This window comes from Acyrthosiphon pisum, chromosome A1 (assembly GCF_005508785.2).
Source record: "Acyrthosiphon pisum isolate AL4f chromosome A1, pea_aphid_22Mar2018_4r6ur, whole genome shotgun sequence".
NCBI classification, from domain to species: Eukaryota; Metazoa; Arthropoda; class Insecta; order Hemiptera; family Aphididae; genus Acyrthosiphon; species Acyrthosiphon pisum.
The window spans coordinates 42,937,079-42,949,684 of record NC_042494.1 but is presented as its reverse complement, the minus strand read 5'-3'; the positions used below and the strand labels follow the sequence as shown (position 1 = coordinate 42,949,684).

The following is a 12,606-nucleotide window of genomic DNA, read 5'->3' as shown; positions in this document are numbered from 1 at the left end:
ATGAGCCTTCTATTAAATTTTCAAGTTTTTTTACGCAACAAAAATTTTTTTTTAATATTTATAGAATAAAAACCTAAAAAAAAATTGGAAATTGAAGATATCCTTTAACAGCTCAATATAAGTCAAAATATTTTGAAAATGCTATGGTGAATAGAAAATGCTAATATAAACATTCAGTCAAAATTTCATATATCTACAGTAATTTATTTTAGAGTTACACCAAAAACCAAAATCGATTTTGTCCTAAATCGATTTTGCGTATAAATTCCTGTTTTTTCTTAATTTTTCTTTTGTTTGTCGCGGTGCCTTTGAAAACTGCCGAAAAACTTTTGACCTTTCATAGTACCAACTAGATAGAGTCGGTACTATCAAAGAAGAAACGAGTAATTATAGTTGAAACTTGAAGCTGTCTTATCAATATAATATAATATAACATGATATTATTGTCGATTTTAATATTATTAAATATATTTACTATTTTCAAATAGCATACCAGTACTTATACCAATATTGAACATAATATTATTATTATTATTTAAATATGTATTATCAAAATTTGGTAGGTATTAATGTATAAGATCTTGGGGAAACGAAAAATCTCGCAGGGGAGGCAGCTGCCTCCCTTGCCTCCCCCGTGCGCACGCTTATGCAGCCTACATTACGTATCACTAAGTAGGTATATTTTATGATATATTTATATAATTATTTATTAATATTTAATTATTATAAAAAGTAACATAAATGTATATAATTTATTATTGTTATGAATTTTTGGGTCAAAACCGACTTGCAGAAGATTGAAGAACGGTGTGGATATAAGTTCATGGTATAAAATATAAATAGGTAATAGCATAAAATGAATCTCAATGTTTTGAAAATGTCATTGTGACATTGTGTATAAAATATAATAAAATAGGTTCATAAAAGTTTCAAATCCCCACAAAAAATATTTGTTAATCACAAAAAAAAAATTTTAAAATTAAAATATCTATGAAAAACTATGTTTATATATTTTTTAGATTTTTTGGTGACAATATCAACTACTTATTAGAAGCACATCCCTTCACGGTTCAATTCTTTTAAAGCACCGCATAAGAATTTTGTTCAATTTATTTTTATTAGTTAAATAATTTTGTTGCTTTACAAATTTGTTATTGCAAAAATGCAATACACTAATTTTATATTGAATACCTATATGGCTATATTATGATTGCTAATTTGTTTGAGAAATTGATGAAGATCCTTCTATTGGAGGAGGTTGTCGTAATTTAGTAATTATGTATAGGTATCTTATTTTTATAATAAATTATATATTACATAATATATAACCATATAGGTACTTAATTAATATATTACATTTTTTTTCTTAAAATATGACTAATATGCAAACACAAATTAATAACATAACACATTTTGTGTGTAAAATCTGAGTAAAAAAATGATATTTGACAAGGGGCCATGGTTCCTTCTTAGTCTGACCTTATACACTTTTACCCAATTTACATATCTTCTGTAAATAATATACACTAAATATATTATATATACCTAAATTGAAGTACCTATCTACTTCAAAATAGGATAGTATATAAGGTATATAATATGATATTGTTACCAGATACCAGTTATGGTATTAAAATATGTACATCTATGATACACAACATGTTTATTGTTTATTTATTTTAGTAATACACATAATATTTGTTTTGCGCTTGAAAAAAAATGTACAATGACAATACTAAAATATTTAAGTATAAATTGTTATTGCCTTATAGATTGGTCCTGGATTAGTGATCTTAAATTTTAAAACCCAGTTTTGGGCCCATAAAATTGGTACAAGTTGTAACCCCTGTCGAACCATTGATTCAAAAAGTTGTACATCGTATCTATTGTCCAGTGTATTTATCACTCTATGCTTCAATTGTTTTATTTATGGAAGCTACAATGGTTAGTTTAGTGTCAATTACTATTGTTTTAAAATTTTCACTAATGAATACTAAATTATGTATTTAATGTTATTACAGTTTGAGAGAGATGTAGTCATTTGGAACCACAAGAGTTACATTGAAAAGCCTTTAGCTTCAAAACAAGAATCAACACTCTTGGCACATAGAAAATGGTACAAACAATTTTATAGTGCTAATAGTATACAATTTAGTAACAGAAAAAAAACAATGGATTGGTGAATTAATATATTAATTTTAATTTTACATAACTGAAAAGTATTACTAAATCCATATTATATAATATAGTATTATGGGTATGTAAAATTACAATATTAAAATTTACTTTAAGAATTTTTGTCAAATGAAAATAAAAATTGATTATATAATGGAAATATACACTTAATTTATCGCTTGATTGGTTGTGTTTCCTTTTTTAGCCATGTTAATGCTCTCTTGTCATCTAATTTTACTAATAATGGTGTCAGAACTTCCAAACACTTCAAATGGTATTCATTTAAATAATCAATCTAATCAATTTTAAAACAATTAATAAATGCATTAATATAAACAGTTATTATTGAATTGCTTACCTCTGTATCTGTGAGTAAATCCATCACCAACATTTTGACTTGTATAGGGCACATAGTAACAGTTTCAAATTGTAAAAATGGCTTCTGTGGCATTTTATATTCAGTTGTTGTATCTTTTACTAAGACAATGTCTTCAATGCGTATACCAAAATCTTCCTCATAATATCCAGGTTCTGAATAATATTATTTTATAAAAAAAAACAAACTAGAAATACGTTGTGTCAAATCAGTTATGTATACTAGATGTTTAAATACAAAAGTTGTATCGTTTCGCTCTATGATGAATACGACATTGAAAAAAAAAGCCAAAAATAGGGAATTTAATAAATTTATTTTTGATCATCAATAGAGCACAGTTTTACATGGGTTTGCATATTTATTCTGGTTGACCATATAATATGCCAAATGAGCAAAAAATTAGACAAAATTAAACTTTTATAGTGCATATAATGACATTTACCAAGTTTCTATTTTAAGGGCTCATTTTACAATTTCAATTGTATATTTTATCCTTTAGTGCATATTACAATGTTTTTTTAGAAATTTTCTTATATATACTATCGTAACATAAGAAAAAATATTATATTTTTATAGTTTTGATTAATATCAAAATAAATTAATAGGTATACTCGTAGGTATAAATAGTTTTTCAAAAGATGACTTTAGATCAATAATCCGTGAAATAAAAAAATAAGAAAATATCAATTACAACCATTGACATCATTTCAAAAAAAAATTATGAAAAATATTTATAGTAGGGTTCCATAATTTTAAATATAATGTTTTAATTGAATATTTAAATGTTCAAAAAATACTTTTTTTTATGCATATTTAAGATTTTTAGCGCATATTTGGTTGGGTTTTAATTAGTGATGGGCACAACCGAGTGAAAACTATCCATTACTCGGTTGTTTTATAAAACTATCGAAATTTTTACTTTTTAGGTAAGGTTATATATTATTTACTATTTAGCCATGATGTTGTAAATGTTGTCATTCGAGATTCGACTATTGAGGATCGATGCTGGTTATTTCATTTTTTATATTTTTGTCTTTAAAATGTCTATCCCAAATTATTATCAAGTAAATTCGGTCGATAAGACCGAAAAATCACTCGATTGTTTTTTTTTTAACTCGATAGTCAAAACTATTGGTACTAGACGTGTATTACTATTTACTACCCAATGAAAACGATCGATAGTCAAAACTAGTCGGTGTAAGATGTATGCAACTATTGAAAGAAAACTATCGAGTGAATTACTCGATAATATTTAGAAACAATCGATGAATAATAATATCTATTCAATTGAAAAATCACTCGGTAGTTTAAAATGTAGGTTAAAACTAGTCGGTTGCGCCCATCACTAGTTTTAATACATATAAATTCGAGCTCTACTCATCAAAAATATATTGTAAGATATTTGCTGTTTAAAGATATAATTGAATAAAGAATAAAACAATTCTCATTGTAGTTAACTCAAGTCATAATTAATAAATAATATACAATATTGACACAACTTATGCATGCAAGATGGAAAAAATTGAACACTTAATTGGTTTTTGAGATGACACAACTCATATACTAAACATTAAGGAGGGACATAGGAGATTTTACACAAAAAATTACCATTTGATAAAAACATTCCCGGTTGTAAGCCAGGATCATTCGGAATTTCTCTCCAAGATATTCCCATAGGTCCTTCATGAACATTTAAATAAGAACCAATACCGTGACCCGTACCATGCATGTAATCTAAACCGACATCCCACAAAAATCTACGTGCATATGAATCCAGACAATTGCCCTTAAAGTTAAAACACAATTAAACATAAGTAAATAAAAATACAATTTTAAACAGAACTATAAAATTTACTAGGATTTTGTGAGGAAATTTGCTCATTGCTAAATTCGCTTGTCCTTTAAAAACTCTAGTAAAACATTCTTTCTGGTACTCAGTTGGTGTTCCAAAATGAAGTGTACGAGTTACATCAGTAGTTCCATCCCTATTTTCAAAAAATATATTAAATAATAAATATTAAGATTAAAATAAAGTAACTGTTTAATAATTTAGTAATAAAAATTATATCACTAACAAAAATTGACCGCCAGAGTCACACAAATACATTTCGTCTACACTTAATTTTCTATCAGTTTCTGGAGTTGGTGAATAATGAATTATTCCACCATTTGGACCAGACGAAGAAATTGTTTCAAAACTTGGACCCACAAAATCATCTTGCAAACTATTAAAACCAATAATTATCACTAACTATAGTTAATATAAATAGATATTAAATAAAAATAACATTTTTAAACAATAATTACCTTCTAAATGATAGTAACTTTTCAGCAACTGATATTTCAGTCAAATTTCCTAATGATATGTTTTCCTCTAACCAAGCAAAATATGAACACAATGCAGCACCATCTTTGATATGTGCATTTTTAAGACCTAAAAAAAAAAAAAAAATATATCAATTGTATTACATTAGACTAATAATGACTTCATTTTACCATTAATTTCAACTGAGTTTTTAATAGCTTTCATGAGTGGAATTGGGGTAGGTTTAGAAATGCGATTTGATTTTGGTACAATGTTGACCAAGTTATAACTAGATCGGTCTGATACCCAAACTTTTCCAGTCTTACTATTGTCTGATGCCAACTAAAATTATGCACATATAGAACTTTATAAATATTAATAATATTCAGTATTTACTTATACCAGTTTATTTTTACATAATAATATAAATAAATAATTATCAAAATCACACTTACAATATCATTAAAAAATGTATGTAGTTTATCATAAGGCTGTATAATGACTGACAAGTTTTCACTTTTAAAATGTTCTGATACTGTTGAATCTAGTTTTTTGTCATCAACAAATAAATGAACATCTGTGTGTGTGACAATTACATACGAATAAAATACTGGATTATACGTTATGTCAGATCCTCTCAAGTTTAATAACCCTGAAACCAAAATGTGGAAAATTACACAACAATATACATGCATATATTGTATACTGACATGATATATTATATCAAACTTTCAAAGTAATAATTAATTTTATGACGAACGCATTAGTATAATATTCACACTTACACGCAATTTCATCAAGAGCAGTTACTAACAAAATAGTAGCATTTTTTTCAGTCATTTTCTGTCTAACTTCCTCAACCTTTTCACCACATTTTTTTCCTATAACAAGATAATAATAATTAATAACAATTACATATTTTTTTTGAAAATAAAATAATAACAATAATAATAATTCATAATACCTGTAAATTTAATGTTTAACGGTTTAACTGGATTTGATGGAATAGCTGGACGGTCAGACCACATGCGATCTATGAGGTTGGTATCTAATGGAACTAAGTTAATTCCCTTATATTTTATTTCTTTATTGATTCTACGCCATTCACTGTATGTTATTAGATTAGCATCAACAGCAATTCTAGAACCAGATTTCATATTTTTTGTTAGCCATTCAGCCAATGTACTTGTATCTGGTAGTCCTGAAACATATAAATAATTATGTAATTTTAAAATATTAAACAATTTATTGATTTAAAAAAAAAGATTAGATGTTGGATGTTTACACTAGGGACTGGAACCTTGATGATTTTTACGGTTCCGGTTTTTATTCAGTTTGCAGTAAAACTAAAATTTGTTTCTGTTCCCAGAAAAAATAAAATTTTCGGTTCCAGTTCGGTTCCCAGAAAACTAACATTTAGGTTTTGGTTTCTTTTCGTTTCTTAAAAATAAAAAAATTGTTACCTGATTTGGTTTTTTACTTATGGAAAAAATTTTTTCAAGTAAAAGTATCGGTTTTGGTTTTAAAATTAATTTAAATAAGGGTTTCGGTTCTCAATATTTAAAGAGTTCTGGTTCCAAAATCAGTTATTTTCGGTTAGGTTCCTGTCCCTGGTCTACACACAATCCATACACAATTATCGTCAAAATAGTTTTCAGTTTTAGATAAGAGTTTTGAATTGATAATACTAAATTTTGAAATAATATAGACTGTTTGATATTATTAACATTAATTAACTTAGTAATTAGTATTATATTATTTATTATGAACAGGTATTGTAAAAGTCTTGTTTTCAATACACTTATCTCTAATATATTTTTTTACATAAAATAATAATACAAGGTGTAAACAAACAATTTTTTTATACTAACCATTAGTCACATATACAATCTACAAAGACATTTTCAGATAAACATTATCATTGAAAGGTTAAAATGGTTAATGGTCAATATTAAAACCAGTAAACACAAAAAAATAAGTACAATAACAATGACAAAACTGAAAACAGTAGATGAACAGTTGGTTTTATTGAGAACTTATATTGCAAATTAAAAAAAAAATGAATATGTAATGTATAAAATATTTAAATATGGGTTTTTTTCTCCGGCATATTAATTTTAAAGTGAGTTATATAATAAATATGACAATGGAAAATACTACATTTTAAAAATGGAAGAGGGTTTAAATTAACTTTATTTTTCTAGTGGTATGCTTTACAAAGCTTAATTTGGTAAAAGTGTAAAAATGTTATTTATGTCATGTTACAAACTAAAATTATTATTTTTATGTTTAAAATATTGAATAAAAAAGACATCTAAACCTAATTGTAATTTCATTAAGATAGAAAAGAACACCGGAGCACATACTAGACATCAAACAACGGACTACCGGTTAAAATTTTCTTGTCATATAGTTGTAAGCAGCTGCGTATGTATGAGGGAAGGGATATGAGGTCATATCCCGCCCCTAGAAACCAATTTTTGTACACAATACAATATGTATATTATAATAATAATATGAATATATGTGTACACTGAATATGTCTATGAAAATCTTTAAATCCTCCAGTGAAAAATCCTAGATTTGCTACTGCCACACCACCAGTAGCAGTAATCGTTGAAAGGGAAAAGAGTAAAGACACACAATTCAATATTCTATATAAATTCTATTTCTAATATTGTGTTTAGACAGTGTTTCTACCTTTAATTAAAGTTTTGTTAAACCAACAAAATTAAATGTAAATTTGATGTTATACATTTCTAAGATAATAAATGTGGGTATGGTGTTCTTTCAAAGAGGGTTTTAAAATTTGTATCTTAAGTTTACTTAGGGTCATGATTATTCTATTTTCAGTGACTAAGGCACTGATCATTACACCATTATAAGAATACATTTTTTTTAAAGAACATTTATACATTTAAATATTCTCTTATCTCATATTAGGCTACCTTGTTTTTCCATTAATTTATCACTAGCCTATTAAAAATAATAACCTTTTTAACTAATATAAATACCTTTAATTATACTGTTCTATATAATTTACTTAATAATGTCAATTTACGATTAGAATTGTATCATGATTAAGTTGTATGAACATATTTTATTATTTGTTTTTTAAAAATATAGTTATTATTATACACAAACCCATTTTCATTAAAGTCCAATTATCATCTAATTGTTGTTCGGCTTGTACAAAGTAACGACCATCTGTCCACAATAAGGCCTCATTTTGTGTAATAAGTGCAACACCAGCAGAACCTGTAAAACCAGTGATAAAAGCTCGCCGTCCATCGCACGCAGAAATATACTCATTCTAAAAAAAAAAAAAATGTTATAATATCATAGGTAGAGGTACAGAAATAGAAGTTTACTTGATGAGCATCTTCTGATAAAACAATATAACCTTGAATGGGTTCACCTAAATACTTTAACTTCATCAGGTCACGCAGTCTCGACAAAAGAGGTCCAGTACTACGCACTGCCATGATACTATTAACATTAATAAGCACACAAAGAATGTATAAATAATATATTATGTTATATTTATAAAAATAAAAACAAAGCATTATAAATTAATAATAGTATAATAAATGGAAAATAAAAACAATAGTTGTGTAATAAAAACTGTATGGATCGGAAATAATTTGAAATATTAGGTACAGATCAATCAGTCCACTGAGGTGGACAAAACTGAGTAAAATATGATGTCTGTTTACATACAACTGGGGTTGTACACAAAATACACAGAATACTTTGTAACAATACCTGTTTGGGGACGTTTACAATACGTTAGAAACCTAGCGATGAGAATGTTGTTTCAAATACGATTTCTAATTCTATGTAGGTAACACAGTAAAAATAATACGACATAAAAGTTGGTCAAATTGAGCAATATCGGTTGAAACAGCAGACAATTACTTACCTTAATATTATGCGACGTTGTAATCTCGAGTACCTAATAAAAAATACACTTATGTATGAGTGGAGTAACGACTATTTCGAGTTTAGAAAACACGCATTAAAAGTCGTCGTTGATCGGGAAACGAAAAAACAAGAAATCGTAATCCGTAATGAATTATTTTAATAATAATACAATATATTATAAACGTAAAAAGTGAAACTGTTATCGTCACTGTTTCGTCGACGCCGTAAAATCTTATCACGCGCGTTATCGGTCCACTGCCAACATGGGCAACAGCACGCATAGTGCGCATGCCCGATAATGAATGAATGCCGACCACACCATATACCGCGTACAAGTGCCTGGACCGGGTCGACCGCATACCAACACTGCACGACGTCAACACTGCAGTAGATAAAAAAGCATTTTTTAGTTGTTATTTTTTTTTTTTTTTTTGATACTTCGATAAGTGTTTTGTTTTGGAAATGTGTAAAAATGAAAACGGGATTGTAATTAAAATTCGCAGCGGTCTAGAACGTCGCGAGTGATCCGAGTGTGACTCGGTGACCGTTGGTGCTCAACCCCCAGGATACAGGTAATTTATACGGTTTTTTATTTTGGTAAAATTTCACCGAGCCTCAATGAGGTTATGCGCGCTGGTAGTTCTGAGTTCATAATACAATCGATTTGATTACAAGGCATAGGCACTACGTTTACGTGCGCGCGCTTGTCTGCGTGTGTATACTGTGTATGTAATGTTTATGTGTTTATTTTTTTTTCTCCGAATGTAAGTGGGATCGAGATCGGCCTTCAAAATATTCCGATGCAATTATTATTATTGTTTTTCCGCGGTCCTTAAATTATCGCGGTTTGATCCCTCGAACGCATGTTTTAATTGAGTAAAATTACGATCGGATAGCAGTGTCTTTTTTTATCTCCAGTGTTTGGAGAAATATTGCGTACGTCCGTTGCTTTGATATAAAGGAACATCAGGAAACATGGCCGAGGTTAAACCCGCCGCCACCAGTCAACAACAACCAATCGTCAAAATAGGTCATTATATACTTGGACAGACACTCGGCGTTGGTACGTTTGGCAAGGTGAAAATTGGTGAACATCAGCTCACCAAACACAAGGTGGCTGTCAAAATACTCAATAGGCAGAAGATAAAAAGTCTGGATGTTGTTGGGAAAATACGTCGAGAAATTCAAAATCTCAAACTCTTCCGTCATCCTCACATCATTAAATTGTATCAAGTTATCAGCACGCCTACTGATATATTTATGATAATGGAGTATGTATCTGGTGGAGAACTATTTGATTATATAGTAAAACATGGTAAACTTAAGGAATTTGAAGCTCGTCGTTTCTTTCAACAAATCATATCTGGCGTTGACTATTGTCATAGGCATATGATTGTACATAGAGATTTAAAACCAGAAAACTTATTATTAGATCACAATCTTCATGTTAAAATTGCTGATTTTGGCTTATCCAACATGATGATGGATGGAGAATTTTTAAGAACAAGCTGTGGATCACCTAACTATGCTGCACCAGAGGTTATTTCAGGAAAATTGTATGCTGGACCTGAAGTAGATATTTGGTCGTGTGGTGTTATTTTATATGCATTATTATGTGGTTCTTTGCCTTTTGATGATGAACATGTCCCAACTTTATTTCGAAAAATTAAATCTGGTATATTTCCTATACCAGATTATTTGAACAAATCTGTTGTTAGTTTACTATGTCATATGTTACAAGTAGATCCAATGAAAAGAGCATCTATTGAAGATATTAAAAAACATGAATGGTTCCAGCACGAGCTACCTGCATATCTTTTCCCTTCACCAGTTGACCGAGACTCTTCAGTGATTGACACAGATGCTGTTAATGAAGTTTGTGAAAAATTTAGTGTAAAAGACTCTGAAGTTCACAACGCTTTATTAAGTGGTGATCCTCATGATCAATTAGGTATCGCCTACCATTTAATAATTGATAATAAACGAATAGCTGATGAAGCAGCTAAAGCAGAATTAAAAGATTTTTATATTGCAAGTAGTCCACCTCCAACAGGAGGAAGTCTGGAGCCATCAGCTTCAAATGCAGTTGTAAAACCACATCCCGAAAGAATAATATCTCAAAGAGAACGTGCTCAATCAATAGATCAAGGGGCCAGAGGATCTCCAATGAAAAGAGCTAAATGGCATTTAGGCATAAGATCTCAAAGTAGACCTACAGATATTATGAACGAAGTATATAGAGCAATGAAAGCATTGAATTTTCAATGGAAAGTAATAAATCCTTACCATGTTCAAGTACGACACTTGAATCCAAAAACTGATAATTATATCATGATCTCACTGCAACTGTATCAAGTGGACTACAAAAGCTATTTGTTAGATTTTAAGAGTTTAACAAATGATCAGTTAGAAAATGGAAATTTACCTCCACCCACTTTAGAAGTTGAAAATCAATCTCCAAGGCAAGATGTTGTTGCACTACCACAAAAAAAGTGCGCAGGACATCATACAATGGAGTTTTTTGAAATGTGTGCATCTTTGATTACCCAACTTGCCCATTAATTAGTAAATACATGTATCTATTTGTAAAAGTATTTATTTTAATTATTTAATGTAAGTATATACCAAATTGTTAAAGAAGTAAATGTAATCCTTAGAGAGCTGTTAGTTGTTTTTGTTGTACCTATAAATGTCTCATTATATTTATATGTACAAGGCCTTACCTATACATTTTGCATTATAAAGTTCATGGTAGTATGTCAAAGTAAACTTGACCATTTTATACTCTGTCCAGTCTATCCCACTAGAGAACATACTAGATTCTACATGTAGAATGAGGATTGTGGTCAATTATGATATCTTTCCCCCTCCATGTGACCATATGTCGTTACATCTTACCATGTACCACCCTCACATTCTATCAAAATTCGATGGAACACATTATAGACTACATTGCAATGCGAGATGTATTGTAGACGATAAGTTCTCGCGTGGGACAGAGATTAGTAACACAGTATTTGAATGATTTTGTACCTATATATTATATGATTAGTCTAATAAGTGTTAACATTGTATGTACTTTTATTTCAAGATTTAGGTATTCATATTATGTTTGTCTTGAGAGATATAGTTATAATTAAATCTTAAATAATTAGATAAGGTACCCTAAAGATGTATTTTTATAATTTATACTTGGAAGTTAATATACAGTTAAAAGCTTTATGTTAAGATTTTTAAATCATTTAAATTTTGTCAACATAAAATAAAATCAATTATGTATTGTGATTTTTAGACATGTAAAGAATGAAGAAAAACAACAATTTAAATATATTGTTTATTTTATTAGAAGTATAGGTCATTATTTTTGTATAACAACATAATTTTTACTGCGCTTCGATCGAGTAAGATTGAAATAGTTACTCAGTGATAAGTCGTCAATTGTTAATTAAAGTAATTTTTGAAAGTTTTCAATAAATAATTTATTAAGTTATATTTTTTGTCACTCTTATATTTACTTTTAATCAATAAAGAATAAAACTGATTAAAGACTCAATTACAAAAAACATTTTTTGTTCTAACTTCCGTATACTATATTTTGTCTGCTTACAAAATTGGATACATTTGAAATATAGTATCCTAACTAATTAAGTTTGGATCAAAAATAATGTATAGTGTACTTTAACTTATAAATAATTATTCAACTGATTACCTATATTTTAAACTTAATTAAATCTTTAAGGTGTGATTTTTTTAAATTGTCCTAAATCTCAAATTTTATATATAAAATGTATAATTACATAATATTAATAATATATTTGTATGTATT

At 28.4% G+C, this 12,606-nt stretch overlaps 3 protein-coding genes across 4 annotated transcripts in view; 2 read left to right on the top strand and 1 right to left on the bottom strand.

The window, feature by feature from the left end:
• The window catches only part of LOC100162250 (cholesterol 7-desaturase), a 35,190-nt gene extending 32,976 nt beyond the window's left edge, over positions 1-2,214 (top strand). Inside the window, exon 7 of the mRNA XM_016804977.2 lies at positions 2,022-2,214. Within this exon, the coding sequence (XP_016660466.1) occupies positions 2,022-2,183 (162 nt within the window). The 3' untranslated portion in view covers positions 2,184-2,214. The remainder of the gene's footprint in view (positions 1-2,021) is intronic.
• Positions 1,650-9,143, bottom strand: LOC100159513 (xaa-Pro aminopeptidase ApepP). 2 transcript variants are annotated; one of them, XM_001948346.4, is made up of 13 exons: positions 8,779-9,143; positions 8,228-8,345; positions 8,001-8,169; positions 5,821-6,057; positions 5,642-5,737; positions 5,312-5,508; positions 5,048-5,198; positions 4,859-4,985; positions 4,627-4,776; positions 4,407-4,536; positions 4,160-4,337; positions 2,534-2,706; positions 1,650-2,470 (listed from the first exon to the last, which is right to left on the bottom strand). In XM_001948346.4, the coding sequence occupies exons 2-13, from the start codon at positions 8,339-8,341 to the stop codon at positions 2,348-2,350; spliced, it is 1,845 nt and encodes a 614-aa protein (XP_001948381.2). In that variant the 5' UTR covers positions 8,342-8,345; positions 8,779-9,143; the 3' UTR covers positions 1,650-2,347. The 2 variants fall into 2 exon arrangements, with proteins under 2 accessions (XP_001948381.2, XP_008183804.1); XM_008185582.2 differs by lacking the exon at positions 8,779-9,143 and adding an exon at positions 8,622-8,771.
• Positions 9,144-9,401: 258 nt separating this feature from the next.
• Positions 9,402-12,333, top strand: LOC103309639 (5'-AMP-activated protein kinase catalytic subunit alpha-2). Its single transcript, XM_008185581.3, has one exon. The coding sequence runs from the start codon at positions 9,756-9,758 to the stop codon at positions 11,340-11,342; it is 1,587 nt and encodes a 528-aa protein (XP_008183803.1). The 5' UTR covers positions 9,402-9,755; the 3' UTR covers positions 11,343-12,333.
• The last annotated feature ends 273 nt before the right edge of the window (positions 12,334-12,606 follow it).

Excerpts from the sequence above, each read along its gene's own strand:
- LOC100159513 (XM_001948346.4), bottom strand. The coding sequence starts at position 8,341 with ATGGCAGTGCGTAGTACTGGACCTCTTTTGTCGAGACTGCGTGACCTG. Across the intron at positions 5,199-5,311 it reads ATACATTTTTTAATGATATT|TTGGCATCAGACAATAGTAA; the intron begins GTAAGTGTGATT and ends GCATAATTTTAG. Across the intron at positions 4,777-4,858 it reads AAGTTACTATCATTTAGAAG|TTTGCAAGATGATTTTGTGG; the intron begins GTAATTATTGTT and ends TGGTTTTAATAG.
- LOC103309639 (XM_008185581.3), top strand. The coding sequence starts at position 9,756 with ATGGCCGAGGTTAAACCCGCCGCCACCAGTCAACAACAACCAATCGTC.